The sequence below is a fragment of the Curcuma longa genome, chromosome 6 (genome assembly GCF_044706935.1).
Source record: "Curcuma longa cultivar G26 ecotype Majalengka, Jawa Barat chromosome 6, ITB_CL_G26_1.1, whole genome shotgun sequence".
NCBI classification, from domain to species: Eukaryota; Viridiplantae; Streptophyta; class Magnoliopsida; order Zingiberales; family Zingiberaceae; genus Curcuma; species Curcuma longa.
The window spans coordinates 2,118,719-2,139,946 of NC_133866.1; the positions used below are offsets into that span (position 1 = coordinate 2,118,719).

The following is a 21,228-nucleotide window of genomic DNA, read 5'->3' on the forward strand; positions in this document are numbered from 1 at the left end:
TGGATGGTGATCATCCTAATATGTAATAGCTACATTCATTTAGCATGTTCAACAGGGATCTCTAAAGGATGTCGGCAATCAGGGTTACAGCAGTTAAGGGTTATCTAACAATAGGTAGGAACTCCTAAGGTCAACCAGCATATGTCAACGACAAGGTATAAGGTATCAACTAGGTACCGGCATGAATGACAAGTGTCAGCAACTTAACATCAGATCATCGTAAAGGTCAATCAGGAAAGTGTCAAGCAAAGCAGATATCAACAGAGCGTCAACGGATACAATAAGCTAAGCAGCAATCAAGGTATCAACATAGATGAGATAACGACAGGAATAATCCATGCACTGTAAGGCAGCCTGTATTGACCAAGTACAGGGTACCCACCTGAATTAGACGATCGTCGAATAAGAACCCTTACTAAACTCCTCCGTGTACAGCAGGATCGATAGATCAAGGTCCTGCAATTAACAATAAATCTCTGCTAAATATTTCATTTTTCAACGAAGTCAACCCTGGTTGATTCTAAGATTAATCTAACCCAATTAATTCAACTTGGCCAGATTTCATCTAACTAAATCACTCCATCGGATCGAATTTTCTAACCTAACTCCACTCATCATTTATTAATCCCACGTCTAATCAAATTAACATACGTAATTAGTCCCTTTTTACTTACCTCTTAATCACCTATTAATTAGTAAATCAAATTAACTAATAATTAAATCTGTAATAATGAATTAATAACTTAGTCATGGATACTTGCTTTTAAATGCTTATGGCTACTATCATGCATTACATACTTAGCTTACTTAGATTCATGATCATGCTCTTGATATAACCTTTGCTTTTACTGTTTCGCATGCTAACTAAAACTAAGAAATATTAAATGCCACTAATTATGGACCTGCCACTAACCTGTAACTTAAACCAATTGGGACTCAAATTCAAAAATAAAATCCTATTGTGATAGCTTTCCAACTTTGATTCTAAGATGGTCTAAAGAAGACGTTCATCGTAGCCCTAAAACCCAAATTTCTCTAACAAAGGTGAACACCAATAAGAATTCAAATTCCGAAATGGTTGAGACACGCACCAATTTTCCCTAAGCAACCAACGAAGGGTAGCCACGGGAAGGAAACTCGCAGGAGATGGAGACCTTTGAGGAGGGCACGTCATCAGGCAGCATAAAGCAGAGCACCAGCGTGCTCTGATTTCTTCCGGTCAGCAATATGGCAGAGAACGCCGACAGAACGGAGGAAGTCAACAGCGCTAGCAGCTAGGGTTCCGACCTTCTCGAGGAGGAGGACGAACAGGGGAGATCGACGACGAGTTGGTCTTCACATGATAGGCGGCAATCGGCATCGGGCGGCGACGACAGTGAAGGGAGGAGGCGCGGCGGTGCGGTGGCAGTAAGGCAGAGGAGAGCGCTTCCGAGAGGCTTCTTCTCGCGTGCGGCGACATCAGGCGGCGGCAGGGCAGCAGCAGAGGAGGGAAGAAAGTAGTGGCGGCGGCTGGCCTTTTCTTCGTGCGTCGGCAGCTCAAGGTGAAGAGGCAGCCTTGGGCGTCGGCGGCGACCACGAGCAGAAGGGGAGAAGGAGAGAAGAGGAGAAGGGGGGAATCGGGATTAAAGAAATCGCGATTTCCTGTTTTAACGAGGAGTCACAGTAAATGTGGTTAGTCGGCGTGATATTTAGGTTAAACCAACTTAAAACCTAGGGTTTATTATATGACTGAACCGGTCACTGTAGCAAACCGATTTAAATCTTGATTCGTTTGGTTTACTAACCGAACGATCTCCGATTTGACTCAAACCAGTTTTGTTGGATTCATCTTCGCAAGACGAATCTTTTCATCCATTTTATTTTTATCAAAATCTCTTCCTGTATGAACCAAACCAACTTGGTTCAATTTGGTTCGATCTTGGTTCGTTTGGTTCACTACCCAAACGATCTCTGATTTGATCCAATTTGATTTTGTTGATTTCATCTTTGCAAGACGAGTCACGTCCTCCAACACTACGAAATTTTCGGTATCTTACATTCTCCCCCACTAATTAAAATTTGGTCCCCAAATTTACTATCTTCATACTATAGTGTAGACACACTGTAGTAATATACTCCCATTTCTATCTGAAATTGATATCTCCGGAAGAAACCCGACCGGTTTTCGCCGTTCAACCTTCATCTGCTGACATATTAAATGTCGCGCAACAAAGTATGCGATATTACTTCATGTCGTTCCACCCATAGGAGCGATTCAGGTCCCGATACTTACGAGGATCATCCGGATGTATCGCAAACCTAGAATGGTATGCCTCCTACAACAACTCCTTAATCGAATACTGCTCTGAAACACAAATTCATTCTCGAAACGAATTATTCTATCTGCGTCACAATAAAACTCTAACTACTATTCAAAGTCCATCCTACCGCAGATAAATCAAAAATGTTGGTTGCTAGACGGTGTCGACTTAATCTTCTCCACTAAAGTTGACTGAGCAATCCTCGAGACAAGAACACCCCGATGAGTCCGACCATGCTCCATTAATCCCAACTCTGAATACCGTCGAGCAAAATCAATAACGGTCATCAACTCACTAACCAAAATCGGAGCACTGACTAATCATTGCTTCAGCTCCTGGAAGCTTGTCTCACACGCTTCAGATCAAACCAATCTCGCCTCCTTGGTCAGACGATCAGCGATGTAGTGATTCAGAGAGAAATCCTCCACCAACATCAGATAATACCCGGCTAAACCCAGAACGGCGAACCTCCTAAATGAACTTGGTTGTTCCCAACCAGTAACAACCTCTATCTGCTAAAGGTCTACTGAAATCCTTCTACTATATACCAATATACTATGCTTCCAACGATCGATCTCTCGTTCTGTGGTGTCTCCGTTCTGGTCGTATCATCTCGTGTCCAAACTCTGTACCGGTCGGCTGGTTATCTAACGGGTATACGGTCCGCCTCCGCTCTGGCTGTAGCATCAACGTGTCCGAATTCCGTGCTGAACCGGCTAGATAGCTGAAGGAATGCTCTGATACCACTAAATTGTCACGCCCCGGGAAGGCCGTCCGAAAAATTTCGGCAGCATCTCCCCAGTAACCGCGACAAATTCCCTGAATACATGCAAATATACTCAGCCACAGGCGGCTGGAATAAGGACTACACGTCCTGTAACTCATCACATCAATGCATCACAACTATATAAGGCCTACACGGCCACACTACCACCACACATGCACAGATACTAGATATGCAATAGAAGAACACATACTAAGCGACAATATCAAAATCCGAAACAACCTCCAATAATAAGAATAAATCCGACACCATACTCTAAGTCAATACTATAAATCCCACAAGAAATAGACTTCATAACCGAAGAAACACCATAATAAAATGACAACCCAACGACTACTATATACCAAAACCGCTGATGTGAGATAGAGCCAGCTGCCAGAATCTCCAAGCTCCAAGTACCTATCTGTTACCTGGGGAGAAATCAATACAACCCCAGGGTCTGGGTGGTGAGTATTAAATACTCAGTGGGTACAGAAAGAAGTGCATGTAAGGTACAATAGCAGGAACAACATAAGAATCAGCTGGTAAAGACTGAGAAGGTAATAACAACAAATGACAGGAAACAGCAAGGATCATGGTAATAGTTATGATATATCCACAGGATAGAATAGGCATAATCCTACTATACAACAGGTACAGAATAATCAGCAGGTATCATGCATCAAGGATAAGTCATGGTATATCAGGAACAAAATCATACTATGCAATGGATAAAAAGGGTCTATATGTATCATGTATGGAATGTCATACAAATGCAACAGTCATAGCAACCAAATGCAACAATCGGAAAACAGATGATGAAGATAAACTAAATATATATCTATCAACCTACCAACGTGCATGTAAATACGAAGCAACCATAGCAACCAAAATATCCGTCACTGTCCGCACTCGTCGTCCCAGTCACTCTCCCAGAGCTCAGTGAACTGGGGGCAAGACATGACCTACTGCCAGCTCCAACAACTGACCACTATAGAGAAGTGGGGAGGGGCAGTGTGGCAGGAGGGCTATGTAGCCAGTCCTGGTCGCACCCCACTGTGGTGCAACCTCTTACCTATGTGGCACCACAACATGATGCAGGTAAGATCCACCAACAACAACAACCACAATGATATGAATGGATGGTGATCATCCTAATATGTAATAGCTACAATCATTTAGCATGTTCAACATAGATCTCTAAAGGATATCATCGGTCAGGGTTACAACAGTTAAGAGTTATCTAACAATAGGTAGGAAATCCTACGATCAACCAGCATATGTCAACAACAAGGTATAAGGGATCAACTAGGTACCAGCATGAATGACAAGTGACAGCAACTTAACATCAGATCATCGTAAGGTCAACAGGAAAGTATCAAAAAGCAGATATCAACAAGCATCAACTGAATAATAGCAACAGAATCAAGGTATCAATATGATGAATAACGACAGAATAATCCATGCACTGAAGGAAGCCTGTATTGACCAAGTACAGGGTACCCACCTGATCAGACGATCGTCGAATAAGAACCCTTAATAAACTCCGTATAATAGGACCGATAAATCAAGGTCCTGCAATTAACAATAACACAATACTTAGGCAGGGGTTCAAGATCCAAACTACGAGATCCTAGAAGAATTATAGGATGGACCTCACAACCTTAGAAATCAATAATAATCCAATGAAACAAACTCCTACAAGATCTAACCAACATCAACTTACCTCTAGAATCTGATCAAAGCCTAATCAAGCCAACCTCTTCTTCACCGGCAGTAGACGACGAAGGCACGGTCGTGGAGGGCGCGGCGGTGTTTGGCCGCGAAGGGCAGGTGAGGGCGATGGCTGATCGCACTCGAGGTGGAGGAAGGCGAGGGCTCGTGCGCGTCGCGGACGGTGGCGTACGGCTGACCTCTTCTGTGCGTCGGGCGGCGAGAGGGAGGCGCGACAGCGTCGAGCTAGGCGTGCGGCTAGGGGAGGAGATCTCGCCGGCAGCGAGGAGGAAGAGAACGTTAGGCGTCGGCGGCGAATCGGGCAGCGGCTGTGCAGAGGGGAATCGCAGCGGCTTCTTCTCCAAGCGGCAACAACGGCGGCACAAGGCGTGGCGACGACTGTGGGGTGGAGGAAGCGCGAGGAAGGGAGGGAGAGAAGCGGCGGTGTCGGTGTCGGCGGCGGCGGCCAGAGGTGTGGCGATGGCGTTCGTGAGGTGGGCGGCGCCCTGCGTTCGCGATTTTGGGGGAAAACAATCGTAACTTTTATTTTATAACAAGGAGCTACAGTAACCGGGGTTAAAACGGATTAATCGCCGCAATTAGACTAGGTTTACGGGGCTAAACCAACTTAAAAACCTAGGGTTTATTATACGACTGAATCGGTTACTGTAGCAAACCGGGTTCAATCTTGGTTCACTTGGTTTACTAACCAAACGATCTCCGATTTGACTCAAACCAGTTTCGTTGGGTTCGTCTTCACGAGACGAATCTTTTCATCCCTTTTTGTTTTATTTATTCCTTATTATTATTATTATTATTTAATTACAAATAACCCCTCTTAGGTTTCGGTATTTTACTATCCCCTTTGATGTAAATGCAAGTAGAAAGAATATACTGACAACTCAAAGATAGAGCTTCGTTGTAGGTTGTCGAAGAGCCTCTCAGCGTAATAGTAGTAGTACTTACACGAACAGAATAGCATAGAAATAGAGATCTTTGAGAGAATTGATTATAAATCTTAGATCCCAATGCTTCTTTTATAGACTTTATCTGATCGATTAAACACCATTCAGTTGACTGATCCATACAAGCGACTGAACCTTCTCTTTCCTTGTGTGCTCTGATTCAATCATATCAATCCCACAAAATTCATGCATCTGATCGACTAATCCACCTGATTAAGCGACTAATTCCGATAATTTCCTTTATTGTTTGACTCAATCTCATCCGATCTACACTTTTCATAGTTCGGTCAACTGATCCTCCTGATCAGTCGATTGAACATGTGTTTCCTTCTTTGCTGAATATGGTTCTAAACTATGTTTATCTTCTTGGTTCAGTCGATTGAACCCTTAAATTTTGAAGAATTTTATTTTATCTGCAAACTAAAGTTAGCGCAATCGACAAAATAGAAGTCTTGCAAAAAAGAATTAGAAATATATAGATGTATGCATGAATTCATCTGACAGTTAAGACTGTCTGATCTCGACTTAGAAATCTCCATTAATTTCTTTAGTTAAATCAACATCTAAGGTTGTCCCAACTGGGATATGCCCTCACTGTCTTTCAATCTGATAGAAGTATAATATAAATCTTATTTCAGTTATACTTGTTTGGAGTTCACTCCAAGACTTCTTATTACCTAAGGTTCACTCCTTTAGGATTTTTCTCTTGCTTGGAGTTCACTCTTCCAAAGCTTCTCACTAGCTAAGGTTAACTCCTTTAGAATTTTCCTCTCACTTGGAGGGTTATCTAGTCCGTAGCTTTAGGATATTCAGGATCTCATTGCACTCAATTTTCATTGCACCAGAATGACTCATCCAATCCGTAGGAACGGCTACGGTAAAGACACATCAAATCCGTAGACCGTTGGCCACTTGCTAAAAGTGTACAATTTGTTGGATGTGACATTGGTGATGCTGGTTGATTGGTGGCTACTAGGAGTTGACGGCGGTGTTGTGGACACGGTGGGCTGCGGATTGCATACATCGGCTAACTGTGGAGGACACGATCTCTGCTGGGAGGTACTGCTGTCAGGTGGCAGACCTATGGAGGGTGCTGAGGCATAGCTCGAGGATACCATGTGGGCTGATGTAGAGGAAAGATGATGGTGTGGTGACTGATGGTTTGATGATCAGGTAGCTGTGATGGTGGCTCATGATGCACGATGTGATTACCTCACTGATGCAGATGTTGACAAGATGAGTGCAGTGGCATAGGTACCTGTACGAGAGACAGAGTATGAGTGACATAGGATAGTGTTGGTTCACATGTGAGCACGTGTATGATGCACCATTGACGCTTACTCAGATCTGACACTTCGTCAGACATGACGTGAGATAGAGTCATTGGTTATTTTGTATACTTGTGCTTTTTCTTTGATGATATACATTTTACCTTCATCAAAACAAAAAGTCCTAATAAAAAGTCTAAGAGATTTTGGCAGATGAAGAAGTGGAATAGGTGTTTGTTGAAATACAAAAGGTCTTAGCAGATAGATGAAGAACTAGAGGTAAGGCTTATAGGCAAATGGATGAAGATTTGGAGGCAAGGGTTCTAAGCAGGTGAATAAAGACTTAGAGGTTAGGCTTCTAAGAAAGCAGATGAAGATTTGGAGGTAAGGCGTTGAGGCTGGACAAGCATGTCTTGAGATATTGATTGTAGTCATGAGTGTTTAGGTAGAGGTCTGCCATGGCTTGACTAAAGAACGTGTGTTCTAGGATATATAGTCGACAAATGAGTTTGATCTCAAGTAATGTTAAAATCCTTAGCTAAAAGATTATTTTAATCGATTTAACAATTAAGTACAAGTAAAGAGGTCTTGCATTGATTCAAAATATTCATGGGATGATAAGGATCATTGTTGCATCCAATAGAGGCAATTCGAAGAAGTCTAGTGTAGTGATCTAGATATGAGTCAGCTAAACCTAGTTAAAGTCAATTAGAAATGTTTGCATTGGCAGATAAGTTTGTGATCTTATCTAGTCGAGTTGATTGAATATGATTTGAGTTAATTGATTAATTTGAGTAAAAAATTTAGTAATTAGTATCTCAGATGATTGACAAAGTTAAGTTTGACTGTTGGAATAAAAAAATTATGTAAAGTTTATCAAACTCAGTTTGAAAGATATAAATAAAAGAGTCACGAGCTCCTCAACAACACACTATAACATCTCAAGATACAGATATTCTACTCATTTTGGACTTTAAGAGCTCAAAATCTTTATCTTTAAGCTCTTGTAAAGTTTTTTATTTATATAAAATATTTACTTAGGAAGTTTCCTCCACTTCGTGAAGTGGAATCATTCTAGTGAAATTTTTTATTCATCTTTCTTTTTTTTTTTTAATTTTTAAGCTTTTATATTTTATAATTTTCATAAAATTTTCCATATTTCTACCTTTTGTTTTTTCCCTAAAATATTATTATTATTATTTTATTTTTATTTTAAATATTTTTTATTTTTCTAAGCTCAATGAGCCAGCATGGGTCAACTAGGCCTAAGTCAAGCACAAGTCAAATGGGCCCATGTCAGGCAGCATGAGTTAATATCACACTAACGCACTGACCCTAACTTTACCCTTTTTGACATCACTATATCACATTTTGACTCATCCCCTATTTACTTGAAAGGATGGAAATAAAAATTAAGAAAAATTTTCTAAGAGAAAATTTTTTCAATATTTATTTCATGAATAAGAATGAATTACTCATCCTTTCTGTTTACCTATTATAAAATAATAGATAGATGAATTTAAGAATCCATTTGCGAACCTTTCCTGCCTCCCTCTTACATTTTTTTTGTTTTTCTCACGCTCAAGACCAACGGGGACCTACATGGTCGCCTCGCGCTACCCTGCGTGGCTACCTCGTGTCACAGGCCACCCTGCACAACCGTGACCAACCCTACACAATCATAGGCGTGACAATCATATAGGATCGCGAGCTACCTTGCGACAACCTCCACGAGCAACCTTATGTGGCCTCTGCAAGTGATCCCACGCAGCTGCTCTTTTTTTCTTCTTCTTTTTCGCTTCCTTTTCCTATGGTTTTTTTTCTTTTCTCTTCATTTTCCCTAGGAATTTTTGCCACATTAAATTCCTCTCCTTCAATTTACATCTCAAAGTAAACAAAACATCAATCTCAATGGTCAATATTAGGTGAAAATTGCAAGGCAATGAGTATGATTGAATTGCAAAGGGTGTCAATTGACTGAAATTCATGAGATGAGTTTATTTGGGTGGAAAGTTAGCAATGGGAGAGAGAAAAAGGAAAGACGCACAAAATTGAGGAGGGAAATTACAAAATTAGAAGTGGAGCTCCATCACTCATTGACAATTCTCTACCACTTTTCCTTTTTTTTTTAATCTTTTCATGCAAGAGAACTCACACTAAGATTATGGTTACTTAGGCAAGATTCCAATTCTTCAAAAAATAGATGAATCAAGTGTACCCTTTTCCACTGTTTATCTAACGGATTATGAATGGGAATCCGCAGATGATAGCGCAGAAAGAATGTTGGTGGATCTTGCTTTCCACCAAGATATAGATGAAAAGGGTTGGCCAATGAACAGAGACACCATTACCCTTCACATCCACGATCAAAATGGTGCTCGGTACCAATATCACCATTGCAACAAATCTGATAATGTCACTCCCGAAGAAGCAAGCGGGAAATGATCATTGGCTACGAAAGACGATAATACCACTCCTGAAGCGATGCACCTTGACCACACGAAACTACACCGACCGACCAGTGAAGCAAAAGCAAAACATGATACCTTAAGCTTGATGAGTATCAGCCAACATGTCGGTGGACTAGGTCTCTCTCCTCGCCGATGCCCTTCGCTTGTTGAGTATCAGCCAACAAGTTCAAGGTGGACTACATCTCTCACCCTTCTACATAAACAAGCTATGACCAAGGCAGAGGGAGGGCTCTATTCAAACATTGCAAAGGGGTCAAGTAAGGGGGAAAAGAGCTGACGACTGGAAAGAATCACAGTGCCACAAGCTACTGCAAACAGAACAAAATTGGTCAATAATGATGCCAAATGTGAAGTTGCATTGGACAATCAAGGGATTTTTGATGAATGACAAGAATCAGTCACCCCTTTTCTCTTTTCTTTCCCCTCTTCCTCTTTATTCTTTCGTCCGAAGTAACGACACCATAAACATAAAACGATCGCTCGGCAAGCACATAATGAGGATATCTCCATAAGATTGCTCTCCAACAAATGCTTGTGCTCTAATAATTGGGGGATTGAGAAGCCATGACAATAAAGATATCGATATTAGGCCTGGAGCCCTTGGATGTCACCACCATACATGGAATCATCCCAAGAAAATCCATAAAATCTGGACCTGCTGCTCAAATTTGCTATGTGACTAATTCTGTTTGTTATTGCTGCCAGTGAAGATATGCAACACATGAAGCTGCAGAATTATTTTCATTTGGATGCATTAAGATCTAAAACTGAAAGCTCTGATTGGCACTTGGAGCTATGGATGTAGATGGGGTTCTCCAGTTTAATTGCAAGCACCAAAGTCGATCCGAGACTGTAACTCATGCTTCCAGTGGGTTGAGTTTGTTTACGTCCACAGGAACATCAAGCCCCAAACTTATCAAGGAGTTGAGCATCGCAGGGATGTCTCTGTTTAAGGATTCAGCTAGTGCCTAGAAAGTAAAATGGAGGATTTAGCCAATGTAAGAAAAGCTAGAAGTTATAAGCAAGTGAAATATTTACAGTTACTACTATCAAAACAGACTGACAGCTTAGACAGTTGATTAAAAGATTTACTTTTGAAGGTACCGAAATTGACCAATAATAAAGGGGAAAAACAAATGGGCAAAAATGGTACAAATAGACCTTCGTTGAGAAACCGGCAAACCATGTCATATTTTCAAAAACTCCCTATCTGGAAAAAATAAAATAAAATAAAATAATTGCAGGCTTGACACAAAGCTGAACGAAAGGATCTGGATCATTTGCCCTAAAGCAAACAATTTGAGGTAAACATGGGGTTGCTGTTGGAGCTTTGATGAGTCCTGCAAACAAGAGGCTTGTTTGGGTGTTTACTGATAAGGTGTGTTTGGAACAATTATGTCAAGGCAAACTGAAAAAGTTTCAACAACAAGGAAGTTGGCCTGCTTTCTCAGTGTACAGACTACAATATTATGCTAACTGTTTTTAGGCACACCTTGCAAACCTTGCAAAGAACAAGACTCAAATATTTACCTGTTGTGATAAATGTAAAACAGCAGAAACCAAATGACCCATGTGTTACATTAATAGAAACTAGCTTCTGCAACTTGAAGTGAGGAATTGGAGACAAGCTACTTTCAAGGAACCATGGAAGTATCAATCAACAGAAAGTGTTTCATGATATTTGATTCTACATATCTTTGCTATTTTCTCTTTTGCAGATATTCATGAATAAATGGACAAGCACAGAAAAAAAAAAGTGAGATTTGAGGTAAAGCCAGGAGAGGCAGAATGTTATCGTTCCGAAACCAAGCCAGAAAAGGTTCTTCAGATACCAACTATTTCAGGTAAAGCATGAAGAATAGAAAAAAAAAGGTGGATGATACTTGAATAAGAGGTTAGAAATTTAAAATGGCATAGTGAGATTTGAGTCAATAGCTCATCCAGATTACCTGTTTGTTTTCCTTCTTTTGAATCTTTATAATGTCCAATGGCCACTGACTAACCAGTTTATGCAGTTCATCCGCTACTTGTGGTTTCTTAGTTTCTGGCAGAGTCTGTAGAGCATGGAACAACCAGTGTCACTTACCATTCGAAAGAATTTTATTCCAGAAAAATAAAAATAGGGAGAGTACAATCTCACATAAATGATGAAAAGGGCAATAAGAACAACAATGAAACTTTCCACATCTTTTCTTAGATAAATTTACTAGAGAATTACTGTCAGAAGCACGTCTCAGACAACATATACATCATATATTGGCTTAAAGTTGAAAGAGTACTCATTAGGGTACATCCTCATGGGTGTATGATAGGCATGGCTTCAACCAATTGTTATCTTTGGCCAACAAACTACAATGTAAAAAAAATTAGGATATTTTGTCTGAACAAAAGTGATCAAAAGTAGGTCAAACCTGGCAAAGGAGATGAATGGTAGCAGCAGCAGTCTCTGGGTTATGTTCAAGTAGATATCCCTGCAATATTTTTATGAAAAAAGTCAATAAACTAAGTTCATCCCCCAAAACATAAAACCATAATGCAATAGCCACAATATTTGTTAGTATCAAAATTACTGAATAAAAGAGGCAACAATTTTACTTTTGGAAGGAAAATTATCCATGATTCAAAAAAAAAGTAATAGCAGAAGTCATCAACTAATTTTGAAAAGGAAACTTAAATAAGAAAAGCCCTAGATTTGTTAAAATTGACTATGCCACGTTTGTTAGAAACAATGATTGGTCATACCAACAAACTTGTTTATTCACCATGGCCCTAGTTATTTTTCTAATCAAATGAAAATGCAGTACAACACAATGCAAAATCAAACAGGCAAAAAAAAAAAACAATTTAAAAAGCGTGCCCATGAGATCTTCATATGTTTAAAATCTTGTGACATCTTTCTCTATGGTAGTGTCTCTATCTCTCAAGTTGTTAGTAACTTAGTAAAATTACTTTCATTCTACAACTTGCTTTCCTTAGATCAGCAGTCAGCAATATAATGGTAGATCTACATGCAATAGTTGCAACATATCACATACAGAACAATATTAGTTTCTTTTATGTACTCCTTTTACTCCTCTCCACTTTTCCTTTCTTTGACTGTCAAATTTGGCAATAATAGGCAAAAATTGGGTAAATTCAGCTGATTTTCATTATCTAAAAACTGCAAAAACATTGACATGATAATTCATAAAACAGTATGAATTAAATCAGATAATACTTACAAAAATTGAATGATACTGTGAAGTTACAAGAAACTGGTTGTCTGTTAAACAGATTAGAAGTACACTGACCATTTAGGTCACACCAATAATATATAAGTACAAAAAAACAATAATTAGGAACCGTAGGTATCCAACAAGGATAGTTACCTTAGCACAGGAAAGGCCACTTAAAACGGTAGGTTCTTTCCAAGATTTTGCTCTCAGCTTCTCAATTTTCCAAATAGATTGAGCATCCCCTGTGTACACAAAATCAAAGGTAATATGGGCAAACATCTAATGTAGACATAACAAAATTAGTGTCAACAGAATCACAGATTCTGAGTTTAATTCATGTGATTTGATTCAATTCACCCCAAACGATTTGAATTGGTGGGGTTAATTGGAAGTGGTCAAGAATCGATCTGAAAATGGTTCCGACTCGATACAAATAGGTCTGACTAGATATGAAATAATCTGATTTGATAGAATTGGTCTTTAAATGATTAATGGGCCAAAAGAAATTAGAATAAAGTATCAAAATAAATATATAAACAATAATTTAGGGTTAGCCCACATCTCATTTGGTCTCATGTCCCTCTTCATGTGGTTGATTCCATGAAGTCATAGCTCCTCCGCCAGACAAATCAACCTTCAATTGCCATCACTGACAACCATCAGCGTCGGCCATCACCACTTGTAATATAATTGACCTACACAGATGCTCCTTCCACATGGAGGTCCAACAGCAACGACATTTGACAATGTGAGACCAGTAGCATTCTCAATGCCAGTGTCCTTCAGTTCAATTTTCTTTGGTTTGTCTAAGAAAAACTAAATGCTAGCATGTAGTAGCACACTCCAAATCCATGGTGCTTCTTCACATTCCAGCTACAGTGCTTCTTCACAAACTGACCATGGTGCTTATTCATGTTCTAACTTTTGCACTTCATAACATTTTAGCTGTGATGCTTTGCTGTGCAATAGAGTGGTGCTTCTTCACTGTGCATGTTACATCTCTTCATGAAACAAAATTTGTTGTAAATTAAAGTTATTCTTTCCAATCTTCTGGACTAGTGACTGTGATAACTATGTGTCTTCATAGTTCACATCAAGGAATCACCTTTTTGTTTTGTTTTGTGTAACATAAATCAAGTTTATTTTCTGTTTCACCTTAATACAGATTCAAGAAATCAAAATGTATCCAAAGAATAGAAAGTTAAAGTTACATGGTAACAATGTAAAAAAGTTGTTAAAGGAAATCGAATGTGATTGGAACATAATCACCATGGGAACAAATACTGGGTTGGTATTATCGGAATCAAAAACCATTTGACTGGCATAAGACACGATGTTGTACTATATTCAAAAGTTCAAGCAGAAGAGAGAAATCAATTCTTATAGATTTTAGTAATGCCCACTTGTTATACTTGACTCATTTACATGAAAAAATATATTTGTTTCCAGTTTACTACATTCTCATACTTTCTTTATGACCATTGCATAATGCTAGCAATGGGTTATTATGTTTTATTATCAATCATAATATGGTCTGAAACAGGATATTCTTTCTTTCAACTTTAATAAGATAGGATTTTTTTTTACTTAATTCATGTGTTTAACCTTATGATCACAATTTGATATGATTTAAATTTGCAAAATACCAAAACGCTTTATGATTTGAGTAATAGATATAAACACAGTCTTCATGTGGTGCTTCAAAAAAGCATTGTGAACGTCGAATCTAGATATACAAAAATGATCTCATGGTATCAAGCTTCAGATATATAAATAATGGTTTCCTGAAGTGCTACAAAAATCAGTACCTTTAGAGTTTATTCACGCAAAAAGAACAATAAAAAATGAATCTTTTCAAAACTTGCTACAGAAACAGAGAAAGGAAGCATACAAAGAAAGCATGCATGTTTGTTTGCAAAGCATGAAGTATGATGTGAGGAAAGAACCCCATGAGATTCTTAGTTTAAAAAAAAATTAACAGCAATGAACACTACATTTGTACATAACAATTCAAAATCAGTAAATTGGAGAAGTGCGAAGAACACTACTCCACCCTTACTCCAAAGCACTTTTATTTTAGTTATTCTAACATCACTTTGAATAGTAAATCCGAATTGAATCATATTGGTGCAGGAAACATGGGCATATCTGTTACTCCTAAAGAAAATGAAAAGGGTAGAGAATGATACCAAGTTTTGCAGCAAATTCCATCCAAATATCAAATGTTGACGGGCGAAGTTTTACCCTAGCACTGAGGAACTTTGTTGCATACTTGGAGATGAGATCCCAATTATTTGTGTTGTAACAGATGCTGTAGCCAGCCACCAGACATTTTGCATTCATATTAAGAACATTAGTGAATATTAAAACACAATGCAAAGTTTTTACTACGGTGCATGAAATAATGCATAAATTTCTTCAAATGCTTTCAACATGTCCAAGCAAGATAGTTCATTCATATGTATTGAAAAATATACTATATTTAGAGAAACATATAAAGAACCATGTATCCAAAAAAAGGTTAGATATTAGAAGAAACTAAACTTCTAAGAGATTTAAATGAAAAGTCATCTGGACCATGAATTAGAATTTATTTACAGGTGATGATTTATTTAGCTTTACAAGAAATGGCCAGCTAGATCAAAGAGGTAGAATTAGTTGTACGTCATACAATAATATCAAACATCTATTCAACTCGAATATATAATATAATCATGTTTTAAGCTTGTATCTATCTGCTGAAATATGATCTTTCAGAAATATTTTTATCTTCTTATCCATTGTCATCGTGTAGCTAAATTGAGTTGGAGAAAAAGTACAGGAGACTTGAACAGTTGACCTTAAGTAACATAAATAAACTGTGTATATTTATCATGGTATGTAAAAGGGAGTAGAACCATGACCATAGGAAATTGCTGCCAAGAAAAAAATGCCCATGGTAAAAACCCTGTGTATTCAGTCACCGAGAGGGATTTTATAAAGGACCACGTAACAGCCGCATATGGTTGCAAATGGAATTGTAGTTAAAAAATAAATAGATAAATATCTTATTTGGATTAATTTCACATATTGATTAATATTGGTTGTTATATTTCATATGTTTTGCTGTTTTGCTTTGTACAATGATCGCCATATTTTGTTCTATAAAGAAGTATGAATTGGATGGCTATATCAATATATTTTATTGGCTATTAGTTATTTTTATAAACATAAATGTTTTTAACATTGTGAAAAAAAGTTTGTGTATTCCCAAATATGTTCCTGCACATCACATGTGCACTATGTCCAGTGGGTCACCTACTGACTGCATGCTTTTTGAAAACTATACTGTGGTATGTATATTCTTATGACCCTTTTCTTTCTTCCAGTAAATCAGTAAAATAATTAAATCATGAGAAATCTCCTCTTTACAATGGTTAAACCTTATAATAAGAGGCAACATAAGAATACTGTGGTATGACCTCAGACTTTCCATTTTGACCTAGAATGACAACAGAAATTGTGTACTATCATACCTGAATACTTTGTCTGCTGTACCTGCTTGAAGTGGCAATGAGTTCCTTTCTAGAATCCGCATAATCTTTACCATAAGCTGATCATCATTGTGCTCCTTGGCATATGACTGTAGAAAAAGATCTCTCAAGCAAAGTAATGAAAACTACCAGGTAAGTGCATTGCATACCAGTAAATAATGAGCAGAACCAATGCTTGGAGATAAACCGTAGATATTGTGCTTCCATAAAGTCTTTAAACCTGCAGATGCCATGCTAGTTACCTCCAAAAGGTTGGACAAATTGATAAAAAAAAAAAAAAATTCAGCAGTTTCTTTAATTTTATATTACTTCCCATAATTCTTCCCTCCTAAACAACAGTACTGCATTGATAATATGCATTAAATAGTGCAATTGCAGATATCAACATGAACCAAAAAAATAATAAATATATTATAATGGCTAATCCCAATCGTAAGTATAGTATAAACGACACTAAGAAATCATACACCTGCTTTGACTCTTTTACTTAGTTTCATCAACCAACACTCCATTTAACTTGAGTTAGAAACTCGAGTGCCTTCATTGTTACCTCCACCATTGTCACCATTTCGTTTGAAATATATGCAACATATTGCACGATGGAGTACATCTAACGAATCCCTTTGGATATGTGCACAAAGAATAAAGCTAAAAGAATGTTGCATTTTATTCATGAGCCAATTTATGCTGAGATTCATAACCTTAGGGGCACTTGAATCTGAGGATGTAAATGTCTACTTTGTGCCTCCGTATAGCAGACTGTTTTTAAGATTTTAGTTCCTGAAATTTTGAATCACATTTTATAAATAAAAATGAGTAACAAGTTTACTAGGTGTTCTGGTGTTTGCATTTAACAATCAAATATGCTCTAAAACCTTTTGAGAGGAGTGATAGCTCTTATTCATCATAAAAAGAGCAGAAAGATTGTAAGTGTTCTAAGACGGCAGATGGATTATAAAGAGCTTATTTAAGTCATTCACAAGTAAAATTTGAAGACTTCAAGTCTTTGCCATCATGAATGATAGTTATGCAGAAGATATCCAATAAAACATTTGAAGCACTTGAATGCAATGTGTTAGTGTCAAGCAAGCAAAATTATGACTGAAGATCAATAGCCTGCAAGTTCATGTATAGAGCATACCATAATCAAGGGCATTTGCACGAGCACATGCCTCAGACACCTTCATACAAAGATGACAATTGAAATTTGAGTGTATCCGAAGGTTGGATAACCTCTGCATCCAAAACACTAAATCAATGACCGCATAATGAATCATTTTTCAAGCCTTGACCAATAAACCCTTGAATTTAATCATATTAAATGAATTATGCTCAAGCATGCCTATTAATTCTTTTCTTATTCGACTCAAAATGAGCTTGAGCTTTTTTCAAACACAACTCAATACAAGCTTATGATTATAACGAAGCTAACTCTATTCAATAAATGAAACATAACCATCTATAGTTTTCTAAGCATGTTATACATTGAAAAAATAAATAAATTTTACTTTGACTGTTTCTGGAGATGTTTATGATTGATAAATTATACTAATGTTACAATTCTTATACTACACTTAACAGAGATTACTTAAAGAAAAACTACATACTTGATGTCTACAACAATTATATTCAATCTTGATATTTCAATCAAATATTGAGGTTCAGTTAAATGTTCTTCATTATAAAGAAATGAAGTGGGGCTATAAGTCATATGATACCACAACATCATATGATACCTATAAGTCATGTGATTCAACTAAAGTTAATTGATTTTAGGTGAAGTGGGGCTTCGGGTGATGTATTTAACCTAGGTTCCATTTTTAAGAAATTTACTTTTCAACTTGGGTTGTGCTCCTGATCTGTGAAATTTTATATGTTTAGGATAGTATTCTCTCTTCATCTCGTTCAATAGAATTTGTTTTGCTTAAGGTACCATTCAACCTTTACATCTTTTGATAAACCTTGTCTGTCAATGTAAGAGAAGATAATATACCTTATTTAAAAACTTTTTACCTAAGACATTAATCAATGGGACAATGATCCACCTAAATCCTTCTAATATTACAACGAATGTAAATTTTAAAATTAAGACCAGTATTCTACTAAACAAACTTAAGAAATTGTTTGAGATTTATCCATTTGGAATATACTTCAAGCTTGCACACTTTGCTAAAATTCCTTAAATGACTCCAATAGATTTATATTTGGCAAACAATACGCATTCGATAGTGATCATGTCATATCAATCAAAATAATCTTCTATTTTAATTAGTCAATCTAAAAATATATCAAATTTTGTCTGTCAAAACTAAAAACTTCTGCCTTAGTATGTTTAGGCTTGCAACGATTACCATTTCCAAGTAATGTGATTGTTGGTAAGAGTGCATGCTATCCATTAAATCATCAAGGGGCATATTGGTTAAAACGGTTTGCACCTATTTCCAATGAATTCAAGCCAGTGTAAACATGCATCTCTCATATTTCTTCTAGTAGTAGTAGCATTTCTTCTTATCGTGCATATTTAAATATATTGACAAGTAATTATGATTATTAAGTAATGCAATAAACAAAGGTGCAAAATGATGGAAGATATGTTTATTTTGGAAATTACAATACGATAAATGATGAACAAACTAAGATACAAATAAAAAAGTTATACATATGTTGGTATTTTTAAAGTAAGATATAATAACACCTAAAATTTTTGTGAGAAAAATTAATTAAATAGAGAAAAGTTAAATTAATCAACTAACTAATAAAAGATGTTGTGACTTTACTAGAAAATGCAAATGTCTCCTGTTGAAGTTGTCACATGATTCGGACATCATTCAATCAGTCGAGTGGTTGCACTTGGGATCTCCATTACAATCTTACCAATAAGCTTTGTGTCGATTTTGGATCACACTGTAGTAAATCCCAAACATCTTCAATTCTTGTAGTCTTTAATGAGCCCAATCTATCCTTATAACAAATCTAGTTAAATTTGAGCCCATTACTAATACAAATTTTATTTTTTTTAATTAGTCAAATGAGCCTGAAGATGGAAGATACAAGTGACATGTCTCTTCCACAATTGAGGATTGTGATCAAGTCCCCTAGGTTAGGGCTCGAGCTCTTAAGTCAACTGTGGATGATGAGCAACTCGTGCAATAATAACTTCAAGAAAAAGCATAAGTTGGTCAGGGAAGGAGGCACTTTGTGTATAGGAAGTTTCTATTGGAAAGAAGCATAAGTAGTTAGAATTTGATCCTCAACTTGGGCACCTGACTAGGCTTATGTAGAAAGTTGATGTTGGTGCAATCATACCATAAGTGGTTGTACTCGACCTTGGATTTTGATGTTTGAACAAAGGGTATAAATTAGACCTTGCTTTATATGTTCAATATGTGTTAAGTCATGCAAGAATTTGACAAGACACAGACGGATCTCATGAAGCTCATGACTCAATGAGATTGAGTGTGGATGATCACTTGCGCGACAAGGCAATACACTCAATGGCTTAGAGGTATGATGGATTAAGAAGGTTGTATGAAGCATTCAAGGGACTTCAAGACAAGAAGTCATAAGATAGTGTTAGAGTAACTGATGGAGCTTGACGTGGAGTGGCAAATTAGTTAGGTCAACTGGAGATCAAAAAAGGATAGGATGGAACATTTGAAGGACTGCAAAATGAGAAGCATCGAGACAACAGTGATGGTAGCTAGAATAACATGAACTACGTAAATAAAAGTGTGAAGGATGGCACATGGTGCGAGCTAAAAGCTTAGTGCATTAGAGGGACGAGAACCTTACAGGAGATAGCCTTATTGGTAAAGTCAAGCTACAGAAGATAAGCTCTTGTGCGAGTTGTGAGGGTTGAGGGACTTGTATCAATCATTAGGATGATCATAGCCAGAACTCTAGTCGACTAGAGAGCTAGTCAACTAGTAAGAGTAGATTAAGAGTCTAACTCAAGCTTGATGGCTACCTAAAAGAATGCCTCTGTTATGAGCATAGTCAACTACGCAGTCAAGTGATTGAGTTCAAACGACTGATGTTAATGTTAGAATCTAATCGACAAATGAGCTAAGTCTAAGGAGCCAACTCCGGATTGGTGGTTTGGTGGCTACAAGAATATTTCTATTGGGAACCTAGTCGACTTATTAAGTTCAATCGTATAACGTCGGAAGTTAGTCAACTGACTCAAGGAGAAAGCCAGCAATAGTTGCTGATTTAACTAAAGTTGCAACAGTCGAATGAGCTAAGGTTTACAATGGATCATTCAACTAAAGGTGGAAACTAGTCAATTGTGATAGCCATTGGCAACCTACAAACAAAAGTAATCGAGAGATCAATTGACTGATTGGCAACAGAACAACAAACCATAAGTGAAGGTTGAATACAAGTTACGACTGAAGAGATTAAAGGCTATAAAAAGGACCAAGAGGAATTTTTCAAGGCTACGGAAAATATTGATTGTACAATTTTTAGAGTTTTTCTATTGTATTCTTAGCCTAGTCCTTTAAGTTTTTATTGTAAAGTTTGTTGTTGTAAAAGGTTTCTCCAATCCAAATGTTATATGCAAAGGAGAAGGATAATGAGTTTTCAGGAGTGATTCACCTATGAGTCATAGCCCTCTGATAGGAATGAAGGTTCCAAACCACATTACATCCTCGTGTTAATGATTGGTAAGTGCAAATTGTCTTAATGCTTTATTTTCATTGCACAACTTTATTTGTATGACATTACCAAAGCATTAGCGAGAGTAGGAAGATTTCATTATAGATCAATCGCTTTTCACCCCTTCTAATCAATTCCTCAAGGCCTTAAAAATTGATCGGTGGAAATGGAAAGTTATACTAAGTTTAAAAGAAAGAATCTGCTAGGTGTTGGCATCTAGACCAACAGAAGACGAGGCTTTGCCTTCGCTTGCAGAAGTGTCAAGAAGTCGGGCTACAAACGATGAGTTCAGGACTAGAGTTGCAGTGGTGGCTGCGTTGCAGATTGATGGCCAAAGAAGC

General features: G+C 37.5%; 1 protein-coding gene and 1 long non-coding RNA gene across 2 annotated transcripts in view; both read right to left on the bottom strand.

Moving 5' to 3' along the window:
• Positions 1-3,257: 3,257 nt before the first annotated feature.
• The window catches only part of LOC141830976 (uncharacterized), a 44,594-nt gene continuing 26,623 nt past the window's right edge, over positions 3,258-21,228 (bottom strand). The window contains exon 3 of the long non-coding RNA XR_012602004.1: positions 3,258-3,494. This is a non-coding gene — a long non-coding RNA (uncharacterized LOC141830976). The remainder of the gene's footprint in view (positions 3,495-21,228) is intronic.
• Positions 10,027-21,228, bottom strand: part of LOC141830973 (uncharacterized) — a 31,096-nt gene continuing 19,894 nt past the window's right edge. The window contains exons 5-12 of the mRNA XM_074718428.1: positions 17,370-17,463; positions 16,378-16,448; positions 16,211-16,317; positions 14,885-15,006; positions 12,849-12,937; positions 11,892-11,951; positions 11,430-11,534; positions 10,027-10,448 (exon numbers count right to left, since the gene is read on the bottom strand). Coding sequence (XP_074574529.1) covers positions 10,338-10,448; positions 11,430-11,534; positions 11,892-11,951; positions 12,849-12,937; positions 14,885-15,006; positions 16,211-16,317; positions 16,378-16,448; positions 17,370-17,463 — 759 coding nt within the window. The 3' untranslated portion in view covers positions 10,027-10,337. The remainder of the gene's footprint in view (positions 10,449-11,429; positions 11,535-11,891; positions 11,952-12,848; positions 12,938-14,884; positions 15,007-16,210; positions 16,318-16,377; positions 16,449-17,369; positions 17,464-21,228) is intronic.